This window comes from Vespula pensylvanica, chromosome 3 (assembly GCF_014466175.1).
Source record: "Vespula pensylvanica isolate Volc-1 chromosome 3, ASM1446617v1, whole genome shotgun sequence".
Taxonomy (NCBI): domain Eukaryota; kingdom Metazoa; phylum Arthropoda; class Insecta; order Hymenoptera; family Vespidae; genus Vespula; species Vespula pensylvanica.
In genome coordinates this window covers 2954814-2981069 of record NC_057687.1, presented here as the reverse complement: position 1 = coordinate 2981069, position 26256 = coordinate 2954814, and the positions used below count along the sequence as shown (strand labels likewise).

At 28.3% G+C, this 26256-nt stretch overlaps 8 protein-coding genes across 12 annotated transcripts in view; 4 read left to right on the top strand and 4 right to left on the bottom strand.

Moving 5' to 3' along the window:
- LOC122628053 (CB1 cannabinoid receptor-interacting protein 1-like) overlaps nt 1–659 on the bottom strand; it is a 14224-nt gene extending 13565 nt beyond the window's left edge. Inside the window, exon 1 of the mRNA XM_043809880.1 lies at nt 169–659. Coding sequence (XP_043665815.1) covers nt 169–344 — 176 coding nt within the window. The 5' untranslated portion in view covers nt 345–659. The remainder of the gene's footprint in view (nt 1–168) is intronic.
- Nucleotides 660–1871: 1212 nt separating this feature from the next.
- On the bottom strand, nt 1872–5297 carry LOC122627588 (phosphatidylserine decarboxylase proenzyme, mitochondrial). Its single transcript, XM_043808820.1, has 5 exons — nt 4902–5297; nt 4552–4819; nt 4240–4473; nt 3844–4135; nt 1872–3772 (listed from the first exon to the last, which is right to left on the bottom strand). The coding sequence occupies exons 1-5, from the start codon at nt 4982–4984 to the stop codon at nt 3363–3365; spliced, it is 1287 nt and encodes a 428-aa protein (XP_043664755.1). The 5' UTR covers nt 4985–5297; the 3' UTR covers nt 1872–3362.
- A 212-nt stretch (nt 5298–5509) lies between these two features.
- Nucleotides 5510–10021, top strand: LOC122627589 (ras-related C3 botulinum toxin substrate 1-like). Of its 2 annotated transcripts, none has more exons than XM_043808821.1 (4): nt 5510–5857; nt 6000–6300; nt 7005–7216; nt 7288–10021. In XM_043808821.1, exons 1-4 carry the CDS (start codon nt 5642–5644, stop codon nt 7588–7590), a joined length of 1032 nt encoding a protein of 343 aa, XP_043664756.1. In that variant the 5' UTR covers nt 5510–5641; the 3' UTR covers nt 7591–10021. The 2 variants fall into 2 exon arrangements, with proteins under 2 accessions (XP_043664756.1, XP_043664757.1); XM_043808822.1 differs by having other exon boundaries at nt 5701–5857; nt 5977–6300.
- Nucleotides 10022–10306: 285 nt separating this feature from the next.
- On the top strand, nt 10307–12695 carry LOC122627591 (sepiapterin reductase). 2 transcript variants are annotated; one of them, XM_043808823.1, is made up of 4 exons: nt 10847–10985; nt 11425–11786; nt 11861–12174; nt 12255–12695. In XM_043808823.1, exons 2-4 carry the CDS (start codon nt 11552–11554, stop codon nt 12477–12479), a joined length of 774 nt encoding a protein of 257 aa, XP_043664758.1. In that variant the 5' UTR covers nt 10847–10985; nt 11425–11551; the 3' UTR covers nt 12480–12695. The 2 variants fall into 2 exon arrangements, with proteins under 2 accessions (XP_043664759.1, XP_043664758.1); XM_043808824.1 differs by lacking the exons at nt 11861–12174; nt 12255–12695 and adding an exon at nt 10307–10611 and having other exon boundaries at nt 10807–10985; nt 11425–11670.
- A 232-nt stretch (nt 12696–12927) lies between these two features.
- Nucleotides 12928–15248, bottom strand: LOC122627748 (proton-coupled folate transporter-like). Its single transcript, XM_043809195.1, has 6 exons — nt 14743–15248; nt 14418–14678; nt 13990–14339; nt 13628–13907; nt 13367–13549; nt 12928–13293 (listed from the first exon to the last, which is right to left on the bottom strand). Exons 1-6 carry the CDS (start codon nt 14822–14824, stop codon nt 13064–13066), a joined length of 1386 nt encoding a protein of 461 aa, XP_043665130.1. The 5' UTR covers nt 14825–15248; the 3' UTR covers nt 12928–13063.
- A 1523-nt stretch (nt 15249–16771) lies between these two features.
- Nucleotides 16772–18523, top strand: LOC122627776 (protein YIPF6). The gene is made up of 7 exons (XM_043809269.1): nt 16772–17266; nt 17445–17576; nt 17677–17755; nt 17819–17861; nt 17931–18062; nt 18155–18312; nt 18384–18523. The coding sequence occupies exons 1-7, from the start codon at nt 17237–17239 to the stop codon at nt 18497–18499; spliced, it is 690 nt and encodes a 229-aa protein (XP_043665204.1). The 5' UTR covers nt 16772–17236; the 3' UTR covers nt 18500–18523.
- A 514-nt stretch (nt 18524–19037) lies between these two features.
- Nucleotides 19038–21499, bottom strand: LOC122627784 (tetratricopeptide repeat protein 8). Of its 2 annotated transcripts, XM_043809281.1 has the most exons (10): nt 21399–21499; nt 21217–21319; nt 20931–21123; nt 20725–20857; nt 20439–20583; nt 20093–20341; nt 19843–20018; nt 19580–19751; nt 19302–19508; nt 19038–19233 (listed from the first exon to the last, which is right to left on the bottom strand). In XM_043809281.1, the coding sequence occupies exons 2-10, from the start codon at nt 21313–21315 to the stop codon at nt 19117–19119; spliced, it is 1491 nt and encodes a 496-aa protein (XP_043665216.1). In that variant the 5' UTR covers nt 21316–21319; nt 21399–21499; the 3' UTR covers nt 19038–19116. The 2 variants fall into 2 exon arrangements, with proteins under 2 accessions (XP_043665216.1, XP_043665215.1); XM_043809280.1 differs by having other exon boundaries at nt 21217–21406.
- Nucleotides 21500–21854: 355 nt separating this feature from the next.
- On the top strand, nt 21855–26131 carry LOC122627642 (WD repeat-containing protein on Y chromosome). Of its 2 annotated transcripts, XM_043808929.1 has the most exons (15): nt 21855–21940; nt 22023–22127; nt 22183–22374; nt 22466–22577; nt 22641–22777; nt 23105–23312; nt 23374–23579; nt 23658–23858; nt 23936–24180; nt 24269–24526; nt 24798–25060; nt 25121–25361; nt 25438–25612; nt 25680–25877; nt 25944–26131. In XM_043808929.1, the coding sequence occupies exons 1-15, from the start codon at nt 21917–21919 to the stop codon at nt 26037–26039; spliced, it is 2661 nt and encodes an 886-aa protein (XP_043664864.1). In that variant the 5' UTR covers nt 21855–21916; the 3' UTR covers nt 26040–26131. The 2 variants fall into 2 exon arrangements, with proteins under 2 accessions (XP_043664864.1, XP_043664865.1); XM_043808930.1 differs by lacking the exons at nt 21855–21940; nt 22023–22127; nt 22183–22374 and having other exon boundaries at nt 22391–23038.
- Nucleotides 26132–26256: the final 125 nt, after the last annotated feature.

Sequence of the window (26256 nt, the reverse complement as noted above, 5' to 3'; positions counted from 1 at the left end):
AAAAAAAACCAATATGCCTAACAAAAAAGAATATATCCTCTATACTCTCTTTTCTCTTTTTTTTTTCTTCTTTATCGCGAATACGAAAATGACGCGTTCAAAAGAATAAAGAAAATCTCGAAAGAAGAAAGAAAATGTTGTGTGTGTTTGCACGTTCACTGTACCCACTGCAGCAGTTGCGGCGGCTTGAAGCTGATGTCGAGCCGGTACATAGCCTCGCAGCTGAGTTTGACGGTTTTGAGCTGTCGAAATCTTGCGGAGGTCTCCATTTTACAATAAACTGGGCCCGCCGCTGGTTCCCTTCTGAGGGACAAGGTCACTCGAAAATGTCCATCAGCCCCCATTTAGCCCCATAATCGTGCGCGCGAGCGCGCTTCACTTGGTATCGCACGCAATCGAGGAACTTATACTCAAAAAAATACAATAAAAAGATGAAAAAACGTTTCGAAAAGATCTACTTCATTTCTTGCTTTGTTTTGTTGTCCATATTTTTTCATTTCTTCTCTTCGAAAAAAGAACGGAGAAAAATGTCCGCAATGTATCGAACGTTCACTATGTGAAAAGTTGGACCGATCAGTGCACGCTTTTACCACCTTCACTGGCGGGCGTCGCGACGCTCACTGATCCCGCGTCGTCGTCGTGAACTCGTAACTCGGCACCACCATCGGAATTTCCTCTCTATAATCCTTCCCGATTCTGATCAAAGGAATCACACAATGACACGTTTACAAAATTACTTTAGGGAACTTGGAGATGCTTTGGTTACATACTTACCCAGTCCTAGAGAAATTTCCCAAGAGAATGAATACTATACATAAATATTCAATCCTGAGTTCGATCGTTCGCGAAATTAATTTTTAAATAGTAAGCGAATTTAGACAGAATATATATATGTTTATCGTTCCAAGATGATATTTTATAAAGCAGATGTATCGATCTACTATGTTCAGTAATATCAATGTCATTCCTTTTTTTCGAGTAACCGATGAAAGATTATCTGTATCCTTAATAAACAACGACGAATGGTCAGGTTAACGTAACTTATTGCGACATGATTCTACTGGGACTAGAAAATGCGCCAAGTAAACGAGCTTCTTCTAAAATTACTTTATTTTATGATAGTATAACTCATGTTGACTGTGGTACGTGTTCTCATGTTTGCGATGAAATTTTTGAGATACCTACAAAATTTTTGATAAATAAACGAATATAATTAAAGTAAATAAAAAAATTTTTTAATCGATTATCAGATTCTTACAAAATCTTCTCACACATATATTAAAGATTAAATATAATTTTTTCTTAGATATAATACTTCAATTTTGTTTATTTGGCTCGTATTAGATATTATGAAAGATTCAAAGAACCGAACACGGATTCTGTTTTATTTTGGAGGAACGAGAAAACTTGTATGGTAACCAAATGTTTCCTAATGTCGGACGCTATTCCAGACAAACGATAGTTGTCAAACTCGTAAAGGAAACATAGAAGCTTCGTGAAAACATTTGGCAAGTGCGTATGCACGGCTTTATTTGCGCTTCCTATCATTTTGATAGCACTAACTCGTGCGAGAACGATCGACGAGATCGTTCCTCAATGATTTATCGCACAATAAAGTATCGAGAAAGGAATTTCGATGCCTTGGAATTAATAGTATAACAAAATTATTTGTTAATAAAAAAAATATAAAAAAGTATTACTCGTTAAAGCGAAATAATTTCTTTCGATAAATATACTTTTTTCTTGGTTTTTTCTTTCGCTTTTCTAACAATAACGCAATGACGTGATGACGTCAGAAATAAAATTTTCTATACCCGCTCGTGCGTTTATCAAGATTTACATATTACATTAAAATTAAAAAGCAAGTTAAATCTTTTCCATCGAAAAATCTTTTTTTAGTTCAATACAACCAACTATTCTTTTTGCTTCTCCGGTTGCGAGCGAAAGGCGCTTGCTTGATTGCAAGTCATAAATTTTCTCCGATAATAATGAGATGTGTGGCACTGTTACGATCGTTCCCAAGCGATCCATCATATTTTCACGGGAAAATCCAATTTGCCATTTTACATAGTCGGATCGGTGATCGTTACAAAGATTCACTTAAGAGTTTTAAATAAAGATGTATAGAACTCTTCTGAATATTTAGAAAATAAAATAAATAAATGCGTCATTAGATTTCCCCTTTGACAAGGATATTATTTACTCGGAAAAAAAGCTAATCGTTTTATAAATAAATAATAAACTTCATACAAGAAAACTATTAAAATGTAGTATTTCATTTAAATCCCATTTCTTCGAAAATGACTGTCATCACGGGCGATTCATTCGGTTTGTTATGAAAAAAACAATAAGCGTTCCAGATAAATGGTAATAGGGCAAAAAAATGATGTCCTTGGCTAACAATGGACAATGTTTCTTCACGCGATTACACTGCGTTATTAATGAGTTCAGAAATGGACAGGCATGCGTGTACCCGATAAAAGCAGCTCACCCAGTTAGTCGGTGTTTTTTTAACACGCAAACTCGGATGTAACATGTCGTTCTCTTATTTATCGACTGTTTCAATATGTTTATTTAATTTTCCAAAATTATACATTTATCTATATATATGTCACATTATAAGAATTATCAAAACTTATCACTTATTATATCATCCTGTCTTAAATTGTCCGGTTTATAATTTTTCTCCACAGAAATAATGACTACAATAAAATACAATAAGCTAATAACGCTACAACAATGACAATGAAATTAACATAAAGTAAAAGTGAATTCACAGATACCCGTAGAAATCAACTAATAGGACCGCAACTTGCAGGGCTTCTAAAAAGCTTGACAGCTTCTAAATCTAGTTTTACCAACATAAATCAAAAGAAAGAGAACTTATGGTCGCGAAAAATTATTTCAAGTTCTAGTCTATCAAATTAATGAGGAAAGCTATCTGTTGATATAAATAAAAATATTTTTTCGATTAAAGATATATTATAAAAACAATTACACATTTATTTATAAATAATTACTAGATTTTTTAAAATATATGCATCTGTGAGTATAATTAAAGAATATGAAGATGTGGGCACGAAACACATCTCTACATGATCATATATCACAGTAGTAGACATAGGAAACAACCTGTAAAAGATTCAAACATCTCTCCTTCTCTCTTTCTCACACCCCTTCTCTCTCCTCTCACTCTCCCTCTCTTCCTCTCTCGCTCTGTATGTATTAAAAATGTATTGCAGTTATATATATATATAAATCTTTACACTTTAAAATTATATAAATACATATAATATATATTGTGTGTATACATCAAATTCTTATAGATTTTATCTAGAGAAAAAAATACTTTTTAGTAATAATCATAAACTTCCTGATAAATACTTTTCATCTGATTTAACAATGCACTCAGATAATGCCTGACCAACTTTTATGGTTTGTCCTACATTTAGACAAAATTGAAAGTCTTCTGGTGCCTCAAATAGAAGTACAATGGTAGATCCCATTCTGAATTCACCAAATAACTGTCCTTTAGATATATGAGTACACTCTAAGCTTGCATCTTCCCAACGTTTCATTTTCGGCCATATAATTTTATTTGTAGTTAATTCTTTATCACAATAGATTTTAATAGAACCAACATTAGTGGCTCCTACTGCGGCATAAGCCATGAAACCTTCCGCCCATTTTCCAATATATACCACACGCTCATTCAGCGAAAATAAATCTGGTAAAAATCTAGCTATCTTTGGATTGACACTTAATAGTTTACCTGTACAAATTTGTTAATTATGTATGTAGCATTCTTCAGTAAAGTTTTTAACATAAATGCAAAATCAGTACCTTGAAAATGTCTTCTAAATTCAATCTCCCAATCAGTTGGACTATGAAAACGATGATAATCTCCAGGTGCTAAGTAAACTGTTATTTGATATAATTGATTCATCGGATTTTTCAAAAGACTCTTCACATATTTTTTATTGTCTTCTTCCGTATAAGTTATTTTCTCTTTAGATTCCTGTAGATCTATATCTCCCAAAAAATGCCTAAGGTCGTAAGTCATCCCTTTAACTTGTTCTACACGGCAAGATGTTACTGGTCCAAAATGAAGGACAGTACCATCCGAAGGAGAAACCTATATCACATATATTTGAACTATTTTATAATAGAAAGTAGAAGATATATACATAGGAAATAGTTCTAATGACAAAGTAATAATAAAACATTATAAATAATTACCATATTTGTATCCTTGGCTATAGGTCTTGTTTCTTCCTTGAGTGGTCTTACAAAAAAATCTACTAATGTTGGAAATCCAGACAAATCACCTGCTACTTCTTCCAAGTTTGCATTAAAAATTTTTGCATAGAATTGATATACACCTGGCCTTAAACTAACAGGTACTTCTCTGTTAGCTATCCAACCCCATATCCTACTTGTTATTCTCAATGGAAGACAACAATAGCAATTTACCTATGTACAAAACAAATATTAACTTTTATAAATACAACTTTCAATCAAATAAAGTACGAATATATTGTAGATTCGTACTATAAAATCATTAAGCGGTCCTTGTATTACTTCACCCTGTGCAGTATGTTTATATTTCCTAAAATGCCTCCATTGGAAAAAAGCAATCAATGAAACCCCTATTCCTATAGGGACAACTAACTTCAATTTTCTCATAACAGAAATCTTTGAGCCTATTGATGTTTGGTTTGAAGTTGCATGTGATATATTTCTACTTAACATCCTTTGTTCTCCCACAAATTGCATTACATATTTTGAATAATGCATGATGTCCCGATCATACTTTTTTCTAAAATGAAATTAAGAATAACATTTTTAATATGTTCAATTAAATACTAAAGAATTTTTTTTCATAACCTCTAGATACATACCTCCCATGTTGAAGCAATCGCAAGTGCGGAGACTTCCTCCAGCTTGCCACCAGGCGTCGCATATTCAAATTAAGAGCACACATTTCTGACTGATGCTCTCAGAAATCAGTGTCCTAATATATAGAGGCTCTAATTATCTATGTCGAGCCCTGATGCAATTCAGCCGGCTTTGAATAATAAAAAATATAAAAACGCACTATATTCTTTAACCGAAGAATGAAATTGATTATCTATTCTCACACGCATCCGTTTTTGAATTCAGACAAAGGAAAAGAAGTAAAAGAACATCATAAATTCTGAATGAGAACATCCGACACGCAACGATAGAACAAGCCGCTAAAGAAGGTCCGATGGCGCACCACTATGGACACGACTGCGTCTGCGTGCGTAACTTAACGCGCGAATCCCGTTGAGCACGCTTTGTCCTCTTAGTTCCCTCTCTCTCGAACAGCATAATGACGAAAGCATGAGAGAGACAAGAAGAGGGCAGATTGTACCTGCGCGGCGATCCGTGGCAACGTTGAGACGTCAGGAGCGTGCCAGAGCAGCTGATGTTGGCACGAGAAGGCAGTAATATAACAGGTGGCTCCGCGGCGCGGCAGGTGGATAAATTTCTTCCTCTTTTTCATTCGGTCCAACAACGGCCAGTGTCCATTGTTTTCTGACGTGCGCTACCTGCGCGCACGAGTTTGAATGTGAGCCCGCATACGCATGTGTAGAAGGAAGGGGTGTCGGGTGTCATGTATAATACAGATACACACACATACATACGTAAACGTCAGGTAGCGCAGAGCAGCAGTATCCCCACCAGCAGCAACAGTGCCATTAGCGAGCACCAGTTTCAGCAAGACATCAGCACGGTCGAACGAGCACATCGTTGGTCCACTGGCGGCGCAGGTTGTTCGACGTCGAAAAATGACACGTTCGAGTGCGAAGTATCGAGGCTCTTCGTTGCGGTAAAAATTCATCACTGTGCGGTGCGATAGGACGCGATCCACTGTACTCGTGTCGCGTTTTATCGCGCTTTCTTAGCTGGCTTTGTCTACTCCGCGAGGTTATAATAATATTCTCTAAGGTGGTTTTTACGCGCGCATGAAGGGCCGCGGATGCGGGAGAATAAAGAGTGAAACAATGCCGCCGTCATCGCATACGAACTGGACGAAACCGTTGCTGAAAGGCGGCCAGATGATGCAGATGCAGGTAAAACGAGTTACTGGGAACGGACAGAATCAAAATTCCAACGGGAGTAGCAATGATAGCAGTGGCATCCCGCACGATCGGAGAATCAAGGTGGTCCTGGTGGGCGACGGTGCTGTTGGGAAGACTAGCTTGGTCGTCTCTTACTCGACGAATGGATTTCCTGGCGAATACGTACCCACCGCTTTTGATAATTACAAAGGTGCGCTATAGGACAGGGAAAAAAGAAAAAGATCTCTCAATCTGATCTATTTGGTAACTTCTCTCCTCATTTTTCCTCATTTCTTTTATCTCTTTTATCTATTCGTCTTATTACAAATCTTTAAGAACTTCGACTCGCATAATATTGCTGAGACGAAACGTGAGAGAAAACGCGGGCTAGATTTAATTTGAATATTTTCAGATCTCTACGCATCGATAATTATAGAAATCGACGTCTCGATACTTTTAATGACACGCTCTTGAACACGCTTATCTTTGTTACGATAGATACGATAAATAGTGTTAAGAGATAGTTCGATAAATTTGTAATAATCTTGAGTTTAAAAACTTGATATAGCGTGTGATAATAAATCAATGATTGTTGATCGTTATGACTGTAGAATAAATTTCTCTTATGTATAGAGCGTTTGGATTGGATTTCTTTAGCTAGCGCCGCTATTCTATCTCTAATTTTCCGTTTTTCCTTGATTTCATTTTTATTTATAAAAATGTTTAATATTATAAATTTTTTGCAATTGCAACTTTTTGCATTGTCTTTACGATATTAATAGTTTTATTAAAAATTATTTTAAGTACGAGTAGCAATTTTACTAGAAGGAAGAAATACAATTATTAATAATTTTAACATGATATATATTATTAAAAAATAGTAATATTGTTTAAGAATTGTTTCGTTATTTACAGTTGTGGTTAATGTTGATGGACAACCTGTAAATGTTCAACTCTGTGACACTGCAGGACAAGATGACTTTGATCCTTTGAGATCACTTTGCTATCCAGAAACAGATGTATTTTTAGTATGCTTTAGCGTTGTATGTCCATCTTCCTACCATAGTGTCGCATCATGGTGGATCAACGAAGTTCGAAAATACTGCCCAAATGCTCCAATAATTTTAGTAAATAATATTAAAATTTTAATTGTAATAAAAAGTATAATCAAATACATTAACGATCTCTTCCTTTCTAGGTAGGAACAAAAAGTGACCTAAGATCGGATGTTCGTCTGATGCTACAATTAGCAAGATATGGTCAAGCACCAATCACAACTGCTCAAGGTCATCAGTTAGCTCAAAGATTAGGTGCAGTAAGTTATGTGGAAACATCTGCGTTAACTCAACATGACTTAAAGGAGGCTTTTGATCAAGCGATTGTTAGTGCTCTCAACGCAAGACGCGGAGGTATTGGTTTAATATGCAGACGCCGGAAACCTCCATCGTTATGGCGTAGATGGTTATGTTGTTTAGAAAGACCACAGTCAAACGATGCGTAGATTTTATTCTTAAGACTCTCTAGAATGACTCTGTGATCATAAGCATAAGCTGCCTTGCTGTAGGAACTATCATCCATGGATTTAATGGTATTGTTACAAACTTCTTTCAGTTTGTAATCTGACTGTTAAGACCATACGTGATTGTCCTGGAATAATTCCTCAAGCCCGTTGCGGCATAATTTATTATAATATTAATTCTATTTTTGTTGCTAGGATGTAATTGGCAGCTCGCTGGTTGTGATTTTATATCTGTAATTCTTGGACATTATTTTAATTACTTATAAGATTCGTTGCACTCAAACTGTTATGATCATTGAATTGTTTATATTGTACCACATAAGATAAAAATTGAAGATTAGCATTACTCTCATTTTATTTATAATTATTTGAAAGACTTTTAATATAATGTTATTCTGAAAGAAGTATCATTTTCGTTATATTGAAATAATTTTAAAGCATCACAAAAAAAAAATCAAAATACATTTAAAATTTAAATATTATTTGACAAATATCAGTCTATGCACGAAGAAATCACATTTTTTTAATACATATATTATATACATCAATTATTCACAATGAAAACTTTTGCATGAATATATTGAATGCATATTTATATTGAATCGTATACAAGAGTCAACCATGATGATCATTATTGGTTAGAATGTTGTAAGAAACATACTATTAATGATATTCAAAGTTGTTATTATTTTCAATAATAACGATGTAAAAAACCGTAGGAATTGCTGTAATTCTGGGAATTACAATTTTGCTAAGATATATAGTAAATTCAGCAAACAGACTAAACCAAAAGTGTGATCGATATATTTTGTATCCAATTCAACTATAGCATGTGTCATTCGTGTTATAGGCAATGTATGTTGTTAATATTTAGTAGACAGGTATCAATAACAGAAAATTCTACAAAATAAATTATAGTATTACGAATTTTTACACAATATAGTTACGCTTGTGTTAAGTCCTCATAGATACAGGAAAAGGTAGACAAATTTTTGGCCAATTCTTGTAACAGTGCCTCAAAGTACCTTACTTGCTCATAGGAATTAATGTTTTAAACAATTTTATAAAATCTTTTTTTATATAAATTTTAATCCGATATATATAAGACTAAAAACCATTTCTTATTTGTTTTATAACTATTTCTCACATGCATGCAGCATTAGGCTCATATTCTGTCTGTGATTATAGATCAAAAACATTTGCAGACCTATATCTATCTAATATGTACAAAATATTGATCATATTTGCAATATATTTGAAAGACTATACAATAATGGCTTTTAAGTGATATTGATCATATACTGTATGAAGATTTTAACAAGATGCTTTAAGAAGTTTTAAAAGTAACTTTGTTTACTGAAGTTATCATCAGTATTTCTATAATACTCTGATGAAATTAACGATTATGCAATAAATCAACTGATTTAGTATTTGTGCTCATGGGTCCTATTATTTTTTGCTCATTTGATATAGAAAATTAATATTCTAAACTACTAAACAATATGCATGTATTAAACGTTCTTGATTGTATTTTATATTATTATAAAGAGAAAGTTACACATATAGTTACAGAAATTATAATAGATATATACATGTGTGTAATTGATGTTCATTAACAATTATTGTTTTTCTGTTTGCATTAATATTTGCAAAGAATCAAAATAGGAACAATATGAGAAATTCGAAATGTAGCTACATTATTTTCAAACATCACAATATACATCACATTCATAATAATCAAAAACACAATGTATGAATATGATAAATGCATAGTATGTATTTGAACATGGTGGAAAATTATGATAGCTTGATCTTTTATTACTGTTTAATAGTTGGATTTTTCACGAACAATTTATGGATATGAGATAATTTCCAGCTATGTTAATATTAAGTTATTAATTAGGTAGTTACCAACGAAGGTTTTTTAACTACTTATTTGGAAACTTATCGTCGATCAGAATATTTTTATTATTTAAAAATTTTTTAAACAATTAGGGATTTGTTTGATAAACGTTTATATTTCAAATGTAATTTTTGTATATTTTCATATTTATATATGATATATCCTGATTACAATAATTAATACATATACTTTTTAAAGATTTTTACAAACAGAAGTTCAAGAGAATATAAGTATACAATTTTCGTATGTTAATTATGTAATATACATATTTGATATAGACATTATTACAATATGTTGCTGTACAATTTTTATACTATTTCTCATTTATTACAAATTTTCACTGTAAATAGTATCATACTTAATTGTCATAATTAATGCACGTTATATATGTATCATATTTAACAAATAGTGCAAGTGTAACAAAGAATATTAGACTGAAGAGCCTACATATATTATAATTAATAATATTAAGTGCTTATCTCCTGTAATAAAGTAAATAATATTTTTGTACATATCATTTTACACATTTTTTACATTACCTTTCCAAACAAATAGCATATCTATAAATCAATATAGCATACATATAGTCACAAGCATACATTATTTATATTTTTTATTGCATTAAATGAAGAATTTTAGATCTATTACAATTTAATTACTTAAATCCGAAGCAAAATTTTTGCAAAAATATCAAATGAATACAAAAATTTAATGTAATCAAGTTAAATTAGATTAAATTGTATCGAAATTATCATAAAAAAAAAAACGTATCGAATACTCCTCTACATGATTGGTGATAATGTGAGAGTAGGAGGACATCTTGGAGCTGTTCTGCCAATAGGTTGGATTCAAGAGTAAAGGAAGAAATCCTGATTAAATACATGATAAAAATAAATAAAAAAAAAGAGAAATAGAGATTTATCTGGAGGAAAATTGTGAAGTAAATATGAAGACAGACATCAACGATCCATGGTGTAGAACAGATGCAGAGGCCTTGAAAGATACTGGAGGTGATAATCAGTTTGAGGATTCCTTCGTAGAAAAATCCGTATATGAACACGAAAAATTATCTGATTCGGAACAATATTTACAAAAATTGTGTAAGTAATTATATAACAATTAAAATTTGCATTAAAAAACCATATGTTTCCATAAAGTTCTTTTAATTGTGAATATTTATGATCATTAATTTCTTTTTTATTATATTTTTTTATATTATCATTAATTATTTATAAGTTTAATCGTTTTTATTATACAAGTTTTCATTTATATAACATAATATACTTCTATAATAGATTCAAGGTTGAAGACACTTCAAAAAAATACCACAAAAAAAGATCTTGTAAGTTCTTTATCAATAGCAAAAGAGGAGTCTATCGCACGTTTCATAACTTCAGAATATACTTTTAAATCAGAAGAAGAAGCTGTGTTAGCTTCAAATCCTTTAATACGTCATATAGTTCCTCACTTACAGGTGAGTTGCATAGATACATATGGCAAGGTATTAACTTTATCTATCTGAATTATTTCTATTATTTTCAATATTATTATAAAATTTTATATACAAGGAAATATATTGTGCAATATAAAGAGAATAAGATTTGTTTTTTTCTATGTAAAGATATAAGGGTAATAGTAAGATTATTTTTACTCTTTCAAATGAAATGATATATTTTTGTTATCAAAGTATGATAGCGCATAAAAAAGTATCTTAAATTATGTTATATCTCTCTTCTTACCATATAACTTTTTTATACAACATTTTGTGATCTTATTGAAAATAATGAAAATAATGAAAATAATTCACTAAGTTAATGTCTTATATATCAACCTTATATGTTGTATAAAATATTTACTATTTATTAATGTTTCATAGCAATAAAAATAAAATAATAATTATATTGATATTTTAGGCATTGACAGCAAGTGAACTGGTTCATCTTCTAAAAGCTGACGTACTTCAAGTAGTTACAGAGACTGTTGAAGAACAAGAGTTAGACGATAAAAGTAAATAAATATATATATCTGCTTTAAAGAAAAATGTCTATTCCAGCATTATCAGGTAAAGCTTTCTTACTTATTACTGGTGCCAGTCGAGGGATCGGTAAACAAATTGCAATATCATTTGGACCATTACTGCAAAGGGGATCACATGTACTTTTGTTAGCAACCAACTTAAGTGCTTTAAAAGAAACAGCTGCACAATTACCTTCAAATTTAATAATTGATTATACTAGTATTGATTTGGGAGTGGCTACAAAAGATGATCTAAAAAGTGAGAATATTGGCAATACAAACCATAATTTTTAAAGAATGAATGACATTTCATATATTTCTATGTACTTTTAGAAGTTATACTATCATCTTTGAAAGAAACTAATCCAAAGGAATTTGATAGAGTTATTATTGTGCATAATGTTGGAACATCTGGTGATATTTCAAAATGGACCAATGATATGACAGATATTAACATATGGAGAAAGTATTATGATCTTAATATGTTTATACCTATTGTACTAAATGGGTTATTGATGGAGATATTTGATGAACAAACCAATACTAAAAAACTAATTATCAATATCACCTCTTTACTTGGTATACAACCACGTGAATCAGCTGGATATTATTGTACTGTAAAAGCAGCAAAAGAGATGTTTTTTAAGGTATCAGTATATTTATGTATGTTATGCTAAAATTGCATTTTTAATACTTTTTTTTTCTAAGAAAACAATTCTTTATGCAGGTATTTGCCTTAGAAAATCCTGAAGTAGATGTATTGAATTACTCACCTGGTCCTGTTGATACTGATATGTTGCAAACTTTTCTTAAAGAAATGTCTAATAATGAATTTATTAAAAATACAACTATTTTAACAACAGAGCAAACAATTACTCGTCTTATAGAAGTATTGAAAAATCATAAATATAAATCTGGTGATCATGTAGATTATTTTGATAAACTGGAATAAATAACAATCGATTTACATATATCAAAATATCAAAGCAGAAAGAAAAGTAAATATACAGATAATAAACAAATAAATAAAAAACATTATTATATAATGAAAACTTTTTTATAATATATTACACACTTACTATACTTGTTATTTCCAATATAAATCACTTATTTTATATTAATATATACTAAATGTTACAATTATAATAAAAAGATATTGAGCATCACAGATTGTTAAATCATTATCATATATTCATAAATATTTTTTAATATCACAGTGCAATATTTTAACAATTTCTTTTACAAAAAATAAAATTACCAAATTTTAATTGTTCTTTGAAGATTATTAAATAAACTTTTGAAAATATATCTCAATCTATAAATCATATTTTGTTAGAACTATTAAAAAAAAATATATATATATAAATATATAAAATCTTTTAGTTATATGATTTTATAAACTTATAAGAACACTTAAAAATATAAACATTGTTAATTTGCATTTTATATAAAAAATTCTCCGTATTTTACATACAGAAATACATAAAAAATACATCTCAAATACTTTTTAACTAAAGATGACTTAAAAATTGAATCTTATTCACTCTCCTGTGAGAGCATTCTATATTGTAATGTATCCATTTTTGTAATGCGTATTTGTATGCATATTAATATTATTATCATTATAATAAAAAGAACACATGATATTAACCATACAGGAGAAGGATATATTGGAGGCAAATAATGAGAATAAACTGTTGTATATAAGGAAGCCGCAGCAAATGGCATAGTTGTTTCAATCGATGTAATTAACGAAAAAACTTTACCTATTTAAATATTTCATAAATTCCATTAATTAAAAATACATAAATTAAAATATAACTATATATTTTATATTACCTGCATCAGAAGATGGGACTGATTTAGATAAAATTGAACGAATTGCTGGCCCAGAAATACCTCCAAACATTGATATAAATATAGATAAATACATATGCCAAGCTTGCCATGCAAAAGCTTTCATAAAAGCACCACTTAAAGATGAAATAGAAGCCAACATAACTAGAACAGTTTCTGAACAACCTATAATTCATGAATATGTTTTAAACATAAAATCTTTATACTAAACTATTAAACCATAAAATTTTTTTTATTTAATACCTCCTAGAGAGCCAATAATTTTGACTCCAATTAAAGTTCCTATTATACCTAATGCAACATTAGCACCCATATAGTTAGAATACTGACTTACATCCCAACCAAATCTTGCATTGCTAAATAAGTATGAAATTGACATATCACCATCCATTGTTACAATATATAAAATAAGATACATTATACAGCACCAAACAACACAACGATCAAAACCATCTCTTTTCTTAATACAAGTACTAATAAGATCTTTTACAAGACTTACATCAAACAAAGAACTCCACATTATCTAAAACATACAATTTATTATGTCTTATGATAATATTTTTAATTTTATAATAACATGGAACTATGTTATTTTTATTACTTACTGGTGAAGTACATTGTATTGTTTCAGATACGAAGAATAATACATATATATTTGCGAACACTATAGACATAGCTGCCACACTAAGTGCAATTGGATATCCATATAGTTTAAAAATAAAAGGACCAGTAAAAATACCTGCTATAAGTCCCAATGAAATTAATATCTCTAAGTAAGCTAAATGCCATGTTCTATCTTTTTCAAGACTAATATCAGAAATGTAAGAAAATGAAGCTAATAAAATTATACATAATCCTCCAAAGCATGCAGAAGGCATATAGGCTATTAAAAAATACCAAGGATTGATATCCCAAATAGTCATCAATGAGAGAAGACAAAATGTTAACGAATAGCCTATAATATAAAAACATTGTTATATTTATATATCAAACAAATTATTATATCAAGTATTATTTTCATTTATTCCTTTACCAGTATATCCTGCTAACAAAAGAGGTTTTCTTCCGTATTTGTCACTCCATGGTCCCACAAAAAAGGACAAAAAAGCAGGTAAAAGATTCTCAACGAGCGATTTAGACATAGAGATTAGACTTACTTGTGACTGTACCAAAGTATCTATTCTATGAGCTTCATTACTACTTCCATTTTGATTTATTATCAAACATTCTGTTTTATTAATATTTAATACAACTGTACATGTACGATACACCGTTAAATCTGTTAAGATAGTACCTAAGCACAAAGATAAACAAAGATAATATCTAAACAAAAAAACAAAAAACTTATTCTTAATTACCTGACATTGACATGGCAAATATTAACATCATTATTGGTGGTTGTACTGATACATAACACTTCCATCCTGTAACTATTGCCATGTTTCTTATAATTTGGTAACTTTTTTTATTATTTTTTAACTTAATTACACTTCTTTTAAAAATTACACTATAAAAATATAATGGACTATTTATAGCAATGTTGAGATATGTGTGATTCGCATGACTTTGTGATAATCATTATATCTGATAATTACTGTACTACGTAATTACATATCTAAAAAAAGTATATATAATTGTTCTTTGTGTCATTCGAGTCTGACTGTACGTCACATTATCATAAACTAGCACTACTATTACAAATTATTCTACAAAAGGAAATCGTTTATTAAAAAAACTCTCTTATCAAAAAAAATATTTTCTACATAAAATCATGTTTACTGTTTGATCAGCTGTTTAATTTCATTTTATAGAGGGCATTAATATAGAGCATCAGAATAACAATGACATATAGCAATTACTGCTACTTCAGATCTTTAGCTAGTTTCAAATACGATTTATACATTTGTGCTAAATCACAGTTCCGATCTTTATATAACAATACTATTTATTACTAAATTATTATTATTGTTGTTGTTGTTATTATTATTATTATTATTAACATTTGAGCATACATATATGATTTATTTTTTTATAAGGTTAGAATTAGTTAGAAGATAAAAAGTGTTAGTTAAATTATTAAATTATTCGACAACTAGTGATAATTCTTAACAAAAATAAAGTTAATTATGTCAAATTAAAATTATAGCTACAATGAATTATAATTATAAATGCTGAAAAACTGTAAGTAAAAACTATAGTTCGATACATATTCATCTACTACATTTTTTTATTCTTATAAAAGTATGTCAGTTGAATTTTTTGGGGAATAATAAAACAGTAATAATATTTTATGATTAAAAAAGAATGTTTCTGAAATGTTTATGAAGCAAAGATAAAATCTTGAAGTAAAGAACAGATCAAATATCAGTTTAAAGGTTTAGCATTTAATTATTAATTATTAATTATGAGATAGTCTATTATATTAGATTAAGTATTAGAAGTAAATTAGCTGATATTGTGTCCCATAGATATATTTATTTATTTGTTGGTGATGGTTCATATAGTTTTACTTCTTTTATATTATTAAACAATTGGAATAAATATAATTTATATTAGTAATATCTTTTATTAAATACAATTAATACAATTAAATACATTAAATACAATTAAATACAAATAATCAAGAAAAAAAATTTAATTTTATAAGAATTTCCATGTCTATTGAAAATTATTTTTTTCTCTTTTCTTGATATTATAATACTATTTATATAAGTTTAAGAATCCTTAAATATTAAAAGCTTTAGCTAAACAAAAAATAGATTAAGTTGAAATAAAAATGTAAAGATCTATAGTTGATAGTAATGAAGGATTCAATGAAATAAATATTATTATAAAAAATATTATATATTATAAATATTCAATAAAAGAACATTCGACTGACTTTGATATTTAACGAACCGTAACTTTATGCAAGCATAACAAAGCACATTTCCTTACATTTTAAATAGATCAGAGAATTTGAGCAATGGTTTATGCAATGAACAAGAAAGTAATCGTCTACGAAAAGAACATACTAATCAAATATATATGAAAATTAGTAAGGATAGTAAGGATAGAAGCTATTATTTTATCACAAAGTTTCACAGATGCCATTATACGAAACTTTTTTTCACAAAAATTGTTTCGCACTTACTATCATCAGCAGCAAATCAAAGCGTAATTCTTGAACGATTTTGATGAACAAAATCTTATTTTAAAGATGAGAATTTAAGCGAGAATTAACTTTTTTGAAGTTTCTAGAAAGTTTTATTTTTATGCAATTTTTGAGAAAATAAAGAAAAAATAAAGCTTTTTCAAAAATTCACTGATAAAATAGCAAATGAAATAATTTCAATTGCCTGAAATATTTACATAGAAAACAAAAAACATAAACACACCAGTAACATTCAAAAGTAATTTTATATATTTTGATACTGTCGCCATCTAGTAATGCACATCATAACATGAGCTAATCAGTCTATAAGAGTTTTCTAAGCTAGAGACATCTTTTTCTCAAGCGTTATTATCGTATTACGATTGATGATAATTTTATATTATTTTAATCACATTTATAATATGCGGTTTTTCATATTCTAAAGCACTTTTATGATAAATCAGTATTAATAAATTAATATTTAAAGATTCTATATGGTTAGTAAAACAAATATAAATATCGTTACTTTTATGTGTAAAGTGATTGTTGAACGAACTTGCGCATAAAGGATAGTATGCGTGTAATATGTACACGTATTAAAGTGTAAGAATAAGAGTGTAAACAACAATCATTATAATTTGACTTATGGTCATGTGAAATTCTTCTTTGGTTCTATAAAATTGTTAACTCTATTATTTGTACACGTAACGATAAAAAATATGGCGACGATGGATGAAACAAAACTAGATGTGAGTATTGATATTCTAATTTTCTATTTAGTTTGACAGATACCATTTATTTATTAAATATGAATGCGAAATATATCCTCTTAGAAATAATTATATATTCAATCTATTATTTTTATAATATTAAGTACGAACTATTCACTCTAAATAATATTTTCATAACTCATTAAATATTTAATAGATGTACGATGATGCAACATATAATGTGGACCCTCAAAATGTTGAAGGAGAGATGACAGTAGGACCCAAACAAAAATCAAATCTAGGTGAACCAGAATTTAATACATTAGACGAACCGATAAGGGATACAATTGTAAGTTATCATTAATAATTCATATATCTTCCTGATTGCAGTGAATTCTTTGTATTATTTTTTGTAATTGATCTTTTCCGTATTATTTTTTATGATATAGCTTAGAGATGTTAGAGCTGTAGGCAAGAAATTCTATCACGTTTTATATCCTAGGGAGAAGAAAAGTTTACTGAAAGAATGTATGTATATCATCTATTTAATGAAATCATAATTTTTCTTTTAACCGTATTATTTATTTTTAGGGGACCTTTGGGGACCGTTAGTGTTATGTACATTTATGGCAATGTAAGATTTATTAGTTTACATATATTATTTATTTGAAACTTTTAACAAAAGGATATTATTCACAAATAGGATATTACAAGGATCATCTGATACAACTGATAATTCTAATGATGGTGGACCTGAATTTGCAGAGGTATTTGTTATAGTATGGATTGGATCCATGGTTGTCACATTGAATTCTAAACTTTTAGGTGGTAACATGTAAGTATAATTGTGATTTAATTTGTTTAATATGTTTTACTTTCATATCGCTCATACAAATAGATTCATTACTTAAATTTTTTACGTTTTAGATCATTTTTCCAAAGTGTCTGTGTCTTAGGATATTGTTTATTGCCAACTGCCATTGCATTAATTCTATGCAGAATTATATTAATGGTAGAACAAAGTACTTTCTTATTCATACTCAGATTTATTATTACTATGATTGGGTTTATATGGGCTACATATGGTCAGTATAAAAAAATTTTAGAATTATATCTCTATAATTTAAAAGTTTTATCATTTATTTTTATACTTTAGCATCTATGGCATTCCTTGGAGATAGTCAGCCTGTTGGGAGGAAACCTTTAGCTGTTTATCCTATTTTTCTATTTTACTTTGTTATTTCATGGTTAGTAATATCACATACGACATAAAATCAAATATAGTAATTAATAATATTTTAAATAGAAGGCTGTACATGTGACTAATTCATCTTAGTATTACTAGACATGTGATTGTAATCCAAAATAATGTGTAAGAGATGCTTGATCATTTCAAATTTACAATTTATATTATCTGCTTTTTGTCTATAACAAAGCATGTATGTACTATGAAGTATTAGTTGCAGAACCGTCGTTTTGTATATCAATTACATTATATTTATAGAAAAAAATATTTATAATAATCTATCTAATAATCTTTCCAAGCTATTAATATAATTAGTAATTCAACAAAGACATTAAGTTTATTATTACTTATTATACATTTATACAAATTCCATTACAATTAAATGTACAAAGTGAATAATTAATGATATAAAATCATGGTTACTATTTTGTAAATAAATATTTGTTACTATTACCATAAAAGTTATATGCAATTTTTATTTAATATCTTAAGATATATCATAATTTTATTTTTATAACACATTTAATAAGTAAATTTAAAAAATATGAAGCTTTCATCTTTTTCACATTCTTGCTCATTTAACATTTATAAATATACATTTTTTTGTGTTATAAAATTCTAGTGGAATAAAATATAAGTTACCTTAAATATAACAAAAATATTGCTCCAATTTTTTAAGAAGATTAATACTATCACAGTGTCCTGGATATACATTTAATGATTTTTGTATTGCAATATAGCTTGTTTGAAAATCTCCTAACTGTAAACAATAAAATGATAATATTGTTTACAATGTATTATGTTTATATGTAAGTATTGTTTAAATACCTTATATGCTAAATATGCACTGTTAAAATGTGGCTCATGTATGTAATTTGCAATAGTGGCTGCTGCATGGAAATAAGTTCTTGCTGTTGTAACATTACCATTTCTCATTTGTATTACACCAAGATTATTATATGCCAATGCATGTCTATTGTCAATTGTAATAGCAAGTTTTAAACATTCTTCCGCCATCTCTAAATCACCTAAGCTCTAAACAGATATAAATTAATAAAATTGTATACCAAATCATTATATAATTCAAATTTTATTGATTATCTTACAATTGCAATATGAGAAATATTGTACCAAATATCAGCTTTATTTTCATCATTGGCAAGGCTCAATGCCCTTTCAAAGCATGATATTGTATGATCATATTGTTGTGCATAAAAGCAACACAATCCAAGATTATTAAATAATTCAGGATTATAAACACCCATTTGTAGTAATCTTCTGCAAAAAAAAAAAAAAATACATTTTTACTATATTTTTTGTAATCCATCTTTAAAATGTAAAAAGAAAATTATAATTAATTCTTAATTACCTATAAAAGCGTAAAGCAAGTTCTGGTTGATCGTTATAAAAATGATGCATTCCAATACTTGCGATTGCTTCTGTATGAGAAGCATCTTCTTGAGCAATCAATTTATAATATTTCATTGACATTGACATATTATTTAAGCCTTCAAAAATTCGTCCCATTTCAACAAGTATAGTAACCTGAAGTATATTATCTAACAATTAAATGTTTCTAAAATATGTTTTAAAGTAAATTACAATATTATATTACATACATCATTTGGAAAATATTCTAGACCACTTTTACATGTATCTAAAGCAGCCAATGGTTGGTCCAATCTGATATATACTCTAATCAATCTTATAATTGTTTCAATAGCTTTACAATCACGTAAGGCTGATCTAAATTGTTGTTCTGCATCTCTCACTAAACCTAAAGTATAATAACATTTTCCTAATTGTACCTTCCACCACCAATCCTTATATTGACAAGCTTGTGTTGCTTGTACTGCTAAATCAAGAGCCTAAAAAAATCTACATTTTAATTTTATACAATTTATAAAAGTTAATTCTACAAATTGAAAATATGGTTTGTGCCATAAATACTGTATCAATACTTACATATCTAGCATCGTGCTCATGGTAATAAATGTACTCAAACAAAGGTTTTGCAATGCTAGGTTGATTTGCATATTTGGCTATATTTAAACGTGATAATTGTATAAAAGGGCCATCAGGTTCTGTTAACATAGACGCAGTTCCAAGTCTAGATATATAAGATATATAAAGCGAAATAGTATAACTGTTTCTCCTTGTAAAGGAAATGTTAATTTTTATGATATTATCGTTTTTAAATATATATTAATATTTTAACAAGATAAGAAATATCTATGTATCAATAACAAACCTGACATTTCGTCCAGAAATAGCAGTAATAGGTCTCGCTGTAGCTGCTGTTCTTGGCATTCTCAATGCTTGTTCCATTGTTTGTGATATTGCTGATTGTGTAGCAGGTCTTACAACTCCAGTAACAGGTCTACCTTTAAAAAAAAATTATATTTTTATTACTGTACATATTGTTGCTTTTTCTTATTTGTTTTCAGTATATTATACCTGACTGAGTTTTAGGACGAATTCCATGTTCACTTCGAGCAGTTCCAGGATTTTTTAAAGATGTACCTGGTCTAGGCATTGTAGTCATTGTATAATTATCTAATAAACCTTCTGCAATTCCTTCTTCTTCACTTTCTATGTCATCGACATAAACTTGTAATGTTAAAGCACGCATTTTTAAAACCCATATTGCCTAAAAGTAAATAAATATACATCAAATTATGACATAAAAAGAAACTTATAAATATTATATTAACGTAACGTAGGATACATGATACATTCATACCTGATCTAATGGATTTTTTTTCAATAATTCTGTACATTTAGTTACACAAGCTTCATATTTTTGTCTATTAAATAAACTTAAAGCAATGAATAAATCCATGATACTAATAACAAATTTAAAAATATCAAATATATTTAAATCATATAGTTATTGTAGTTATACTTTCAATCTCTTTTTCATACCTGTTATATTATCAACCTGCACTGTCTATACCTGCTACAGTTGTATACTTATTGATTATTTTCTTTATGACCTACTTTGACATTTTTTGTAATCTTACATGACATTACTATTTCTATAGTTTTTTAAATATATTCTTTAGAAATATTTATTTAACCCGAATTTAGTTACATATCATTATAAACTTCCAAGTTTTTATAACAATGTTTATGGCAAAGAACTTGCATGGTTGCTTTTTAATTAAAATTTTATGAAGTTTATATAATAATATCTTTAAAATAATAAATTATTGTAAGACGTACAATAGAAGTAAAAATATATTTTAGAAGATATATAAAAATAATGGCATATATAAATTATGATGATATCAGGTTAATACATAAATTTATAAAAATTAATCACTTTCAATTTATCTAAATTTCTATTTTATTAAGTTTCTATTTTTTATAGAATAAAAAATGAATTCGAAAAGTTTTTTAGTACACAAAGTATTGGAGAACAATGTACAAAAGAATCTTTAATGCATTTATATAATAAATTTTTAGTAGGTAGTCCAGATATTATATTTAAATGAAAGATAATTTTTATATTACAATAACATTTTTATATTACAATAACATTTGTAGGCAACAAAAAACCAAAAAATGAATATATCTCAGTTAGAACATGCTTTCATATCTATTTTAAATATAAAATTGTCTTCCAAAGATTTTAGTACCTTATTTCAAAAGGTAAGAAACTATTTTATATTATTCGAAAAATGGTATATAATATACTTATTTTTAGATAAATTTAAACAAAGATGGATATGTAACATGGAATGAATTTATTTCTTATTTAATTATGGAATTTCAAAAGACGGATATATCCTTACAACATCAAATGTTAGAACTTCCACTTACAGGCTCTCCTAAAATATTAAAAACACATCATCGTAGTCCGATTTGTAAAATTGCTTTCTATCCTGAATTACTTTCAGTGCGTGTATATTACATATTAAAATAATATAAAAATTAATATATATAAATAAGTAATAAATATTTCATGATAAAAAATATTATGTTGATAGGATCGAAGCAGCAGTTTCCAAAGAGGCTGTTATTTGACTGTTAGTAGAGATGGAGTTATTAATTATTGGTCATTAGATTTTAAATACGAACGCAGTGTACAATCTACAAATCGTTAGTATTTTTATATAAATTATTTTATATTCTTTTACACTCATAGTTCTTATATATTTATAGCATTTTTGAAGGTGCAACAAACCGCAATAACTGATATGATATTAATGCCAGATGTTCAAATAATATGTACAAGCTCTACTGAACGTGATTTAAGATTTTATGATGTTGTAGCAAAGAAATTTGAATTGCGTGTGATGGTTTGTACTGAATTAGCAGTTGCGCAAAATTTCTTCACATTATATGAAACTGTAAAATATTCTTAGATATCAAGTTTGAATTATGTTGTCGTATGTATGTCATATTACTTCAGTTCAAACATAAAGGAAAATTCTTACATTATTTTGGGAGATACAAATGGATCTATTATAATCATGACTTTTTCTTCCATAGAAAAAGGACCTTTTAAACAACAATCTGAATACAATACAATATTCATGCGCTACGAAGCAGTTATCAGAGTATAAAATAGCTAATTAATCATTTAATAATTGCTTTGATATTTGTTTTAAAATACTACATTACAGGATGAGCTGCCTAATCTAAAAGTTACAGAAATTAAGCATGTACATACAAATTGGGTAAATCAAGTGGCTTATTATGGAAGTCTTAAAGCTTTCATGTCTAGCAGCAAATGTTCAGAATGTTCATTATTATTTAGTGATCCTACAAGGATGAGAATACAATATAAGTTTATTGTTACAAGGGGAATAACTTGTTTTAATTTTTGTGAAGGTGATTTGATATCTATATATTATAATTATATTTGTGACATTATAGCAGATTATTTTTCCAGAAAGTCAAATACTTGTAACAGGTGGCCCTGATTGTATAATTCGAGTTTGGAATCCTTTTGTACCAACAAAAGCAAGCAATATTTTTCAAGGACACAAAGCAACTATTTGTGCTATAATATTACAAAAGGCAGGCCAGCGTATATATTCTTTATCAAAAGATAAATGCATAAAAGTTTGGGATGTTCCTACTTATACTTGTATACAGGTCCTATATTATTTTTTGGCTATAAAATCTAAAATCTTCACATATTAGTTTTATCAGTATTATTATTACTATTTTTAGACATACAATGGTCTACAAAGTGAACTAAGTGAAAACGTAAGAGTATCCGTAATTTATAATAAATTAACACATAAAATGATCATTGGTAGTACGATAATTGCCATTGTTGTTTGTGAACAAGTAATCAATAAAGAAATATCAGATGGAATTTCTCATACAAAGCCTGTTAGTTCTGTACTTTATAATCATTTGTATAAACTGGTAGGTGATTTTTATATATTTTTAATATTGCAAAGTTTCATAATCTTTATAAATTATATTACTACTGTTAAATTTAGATTGTTTCTACAGGATTAGATTCATGTATTATAGTATGGGATCCTTGGCTTGGTCGTCGTTTATATTTAGTGACTAATGCTCATAGTATTTTACTATATGGACAATATGTTAACATTGAAATTACTGCTGCTACTTTCGATAACTCTGAACAATTATTGGTAACAGGTGCTAGAAATGGATCATTAAAAATATGGAATTTTAATACAGGAACATGCTTACGAAATATGGCAATAGAGGATCAATGGTAGAATCATTTTGATATCAAATCGTCAAAGTGTATCTATTGTGTTATTTTTATTCTTTATAAAATTGTGCATAATTATTACTTATAGTGAAATAACTAGTTTAACTTGGGTGGAGAATCGTGTTTTATGTACAGGATGGAATCAACGTGTTACAGAATTTACTATCTCTGAACTTCACACATATAAAAAAAGCTGGGAGTTAATACATACAGATGATGTACTTTTTTCAGCTGTACAATATCCACAAGTTTTAGCCACTGCTTCATATAATGGAGAAATAATTTTGTGGCAACTTGAAACAGGTCAACCATACAGAAGATATCAAGTGAGTAATGCAACTGGAAGGTAAGTACATTCATTATAAAGATAACTACATTCATAGCTAAAATAAATATATATCTAAACAATCAAATATACTTAGATATGCTATTAAACATAAAAATAATCTTAAAGAAAATATGAAAGAATCTTTGTCAAAAATAAAAGAAGCTAAATTGGAACAACAAATTTTAAATAAAGAGGACTATGATCAATTTAAGTAATTATAAAAGATAATTTTAACAAAAACAAAAATATTTCATATGTAAAATTTTTTAAATTAATTTTTTTCTTATAGCAAATACATTGATATTTGTTCTCATCAACAATCAGCAATAAATAGAACTCGATTAGTAACTATCTGTGCCATTATATATTTAAACTCAAGACCAATGAATCCTAATATTGGTACATTATTAGTTTCACTTGAATCTGGAATTGTACAAGTTTGGAGTCATCATCCTGCTGGAGGATTCTTAACAGGTTTCTCAGTTATTCATGCGAGAAGAGATTCTGCTATTTCTTTAGCTACTGATCCTGAAAATAATTTCTTGATAACAGGTAAAATACTTGATTATATATTAAAAATCATATTTATTCAAAATAATAAAATACTTATAGGCCATTGTCTTGGATATATAAAAGTTTGGTATCTTGCAAATTATACAATACCTAATCCTCCTAAAGTATGTATGCCACTTTTAAGATTAGAATTTCCATTTCTTTGGAAAGATATAATAAATGGTCGTGCTAAGCGGGCTGTACAAGACCAATCATTACCACTTTTATTATCATCCCTTCGTGGTCATACAAAGGCAGTTACGTGTCTTCAGATAATTCCTGATGCACGTATTATTATTAGGTATCATGTTATTTGATCATTATATATTTATATCATGTTATAATTTAATGTTTATAATTATATTATTATATCTAAGTGGAAGTGCAGATCATACAGTACGTTTATGGACTTTGGGAGGTCGTTATATATCAACTCTGGGAACATTTAGAGAATGGATGCCAATTTTACCTCATATAGCTGCATCTAAATATTTTCAACATTTTAGATATCCCATGGATATTAAAAGATCTGCTAGTTTCACTACTATGAAAGTAAGTAAATAATTATACAAAAATTCATTTATATGTATAATTAATATTAATGTGTAATAATAAACAGGTTCTTCAAGGAGGTCTAGGCTCAGTAGAGACTAAAGATATCGATGAAATTGATTATTTGAAGGTAATTCCAGAACAGAGTAGACATATATTGTATGGAGAACAATTACAAAGTCCAATTCTTGGAAATTATTACAAAGTATCTGACGAAACAAAACGTTATATTGAGCCAACAGTTTTGGATAATTCTTTAACACATGTAAGTTATAAATTGAGTTTCAAGGGACATTATCTAACTTTGATAACATTTTTATAATATTGATAGATACCCATCTACACACACCTAATAACACATACTTTAAAACACATTGAATCTAAGTTATCCTTAATCGTACATGGTCAAAAAAAGGAATTTTTGTAAAACGATATCATCATTGTCATTATTTCTACTCATGTCAAATAATATTATGGATAAATGAAAATATGATACATGAAAAACTAAATTTATATAATAAATTCATTTATCTAAAAAAAAAAGAAAAAATATAATTCTTACATTCTACCAGTACTTTATACGAGTATTTCATATAAAACAATAAAAAAATTTCATATAAAGGAATATTAACAACACTTTGTAA

What these genes read in the sequence shown, in the direction of transcription:
- LOC122627588 (XM_043808820.1), bottom strand. Translation starts at nt 4,984, where the DNA reads ATGTGTGCTCTTAATTTGAATATGCGACGCCTGGTGGCAAGCTGGAGG. An exon ending in CGATTGCTTCAACATGGGAG is followed by an intron (nt 4,820 to 4,901) that starts GTATGTATCTAG and finishes ATTTCATTTTAG; the next exon opens with AAAAAAGTATGATCGGGACA. An exon ending in ATTTAGAAGACATTTTCAAG is followed by an intron (nt 3,773 to 3,843) that starts GTACTGATTTTG and finishes AAATTTGTACAG; the next exon opens with GTAAACTATTAAGTGTCAAT.
- LOC122627589 (XM_043808821.1), top strand. Translation starts at nt 5,642, where the DNA reads ATGTATAATACAGATACACACACATACATACGTAAACGTCAGGTAGCG. An exon ending in TATCGAGGCTCTTCGTTGCG is followed by an intron (nt 5,858 to 5,999) that starts GTAAAAATTCAT and finishes GCGCGCATGAAG; the next exon opens with GGCCGCGGATGCGGGAGAAT. An exon ending in CGCTTTTGATAATTACAAAG is followed by an intron (nt 6,301 to 7,004) that starts GTGCGCTATAGG and finishes CGTTATTTACAG; the next exon opens with TTGTGGTTAATGTTGATGGA.
- LOC122627591 (XM_043808823.1), top strand. Translation starts at nt 11,552, where the DNA reads ATGTCTATTCCAGCATTATCAGGTAAAGCTTTCTTACTTATTACTGGT. An exon ending in TACAAAAGATGATCTAAAAA is followed by an intron (nt 11,787 to 11,860) that starts GTGAGAATATTG and finishes ATGTACTTTTAG; the next exon opens with AAGTTATACTATCATCTTTG. An exon ending in CAAAAGAGATGTTTTTTAAG is followed by an intron (nt 12,175 to 12,254) that starts GTATCAGTATAT and finishes TTCTTTATGCAG; the next exon opens with GTATTTGCCTTAGAAAATCC.
- LOC122627748 (XM_043809195.1), bottom strand. Translation starts at nt 14,824, where the DNA reads ATGGCAATAGTTACAGGATGGAAGTGTTATGTATCAGTACAACCACCA. An exon ending in TTTGTTAGCAGGATATACTG is followed by an intron (nt 14,340 to 14,417) that starts GTAAAGGAATAA and finishes TTTATATTATAG; the next exon opens with GCTATTCGTTAACATTTTGT. An exon ending in AATTATTGGCTCTCTAGGAG is followed by an intron (nt 13,550 to 13,627) that starts GTATTAAATAAA and finishes CATGAATTATAG; the next exon opens with GTTGTTCAGAAACTGTTCTA.
- LOC122627776 (XM_043809269.1), top strand. Translation starts at nt 17,237, where the DNA reads ATGGCGACGATGGATGAAACAAAACTAGAT. An exon ending in TGGATGAAACAAAACTAGAT is followed by an intron (nt 17,267 to 17,444) that starts GTGAGTATTGAT and finishes AATATTTAATAG; the next exon opens with ATGTACGATGATGCAACATA. An exon ending in TTATGTACATTTATGGCAAT is followed by an intron (nt 17,862 to 17,930) that starts GTAAGATTTATT and finishes ATTCACAAATAG; the next exon opens with GATATTACAAGGATCATCTG.
- LOC122627784 (XM_043809281.1), bottom strand. Translation starts at nt 21,315, where the DNA reads ATGGATTTATTCATTGCTTTAAGTTTATTTAATAGACAAAAATATGAA. An exon ending in TAGAATATTTTCCAAATGAT is followed by an intron (nt 20,019 to 20,092) that starts GTATGTAATATA and finishes AATATACTTCAG; the next exon opens with GTTACTATACTTGTTGAAAT. An exon ending in CTTGCTTTACGCTTTTATAG is followed by an intron (nt 19,752 to 19,842) that starts GTAATTAAGAAT and finishes TTTTTTTTGCAG; the next exon opens with AAGATTACTACAAATGGGTG.
- LOC122627642 (XM_043808929.1), top strand. Translation starts at nt 21,917, where the DNA reads ATGCATTTATATAATAAATTTTTA. An exon ending in GTGAGTAATGCAACTGGAAG is followed by an intron (nt 24,527 to 24,797) that starts GTAAGTACATTC and finishes TTTTTCTTATAG; the next exon opens with CAAATACATTGATATTTGTT. An exon ending in CTAGTTTCACTACTATGAAA is followed by an intron (nt 25,613 to 25,679) that starts GTAAGTAAATAA and finishes AATAATAAACAG; the next exon opens with GTTCTTCAAGGAGGTCTAGG.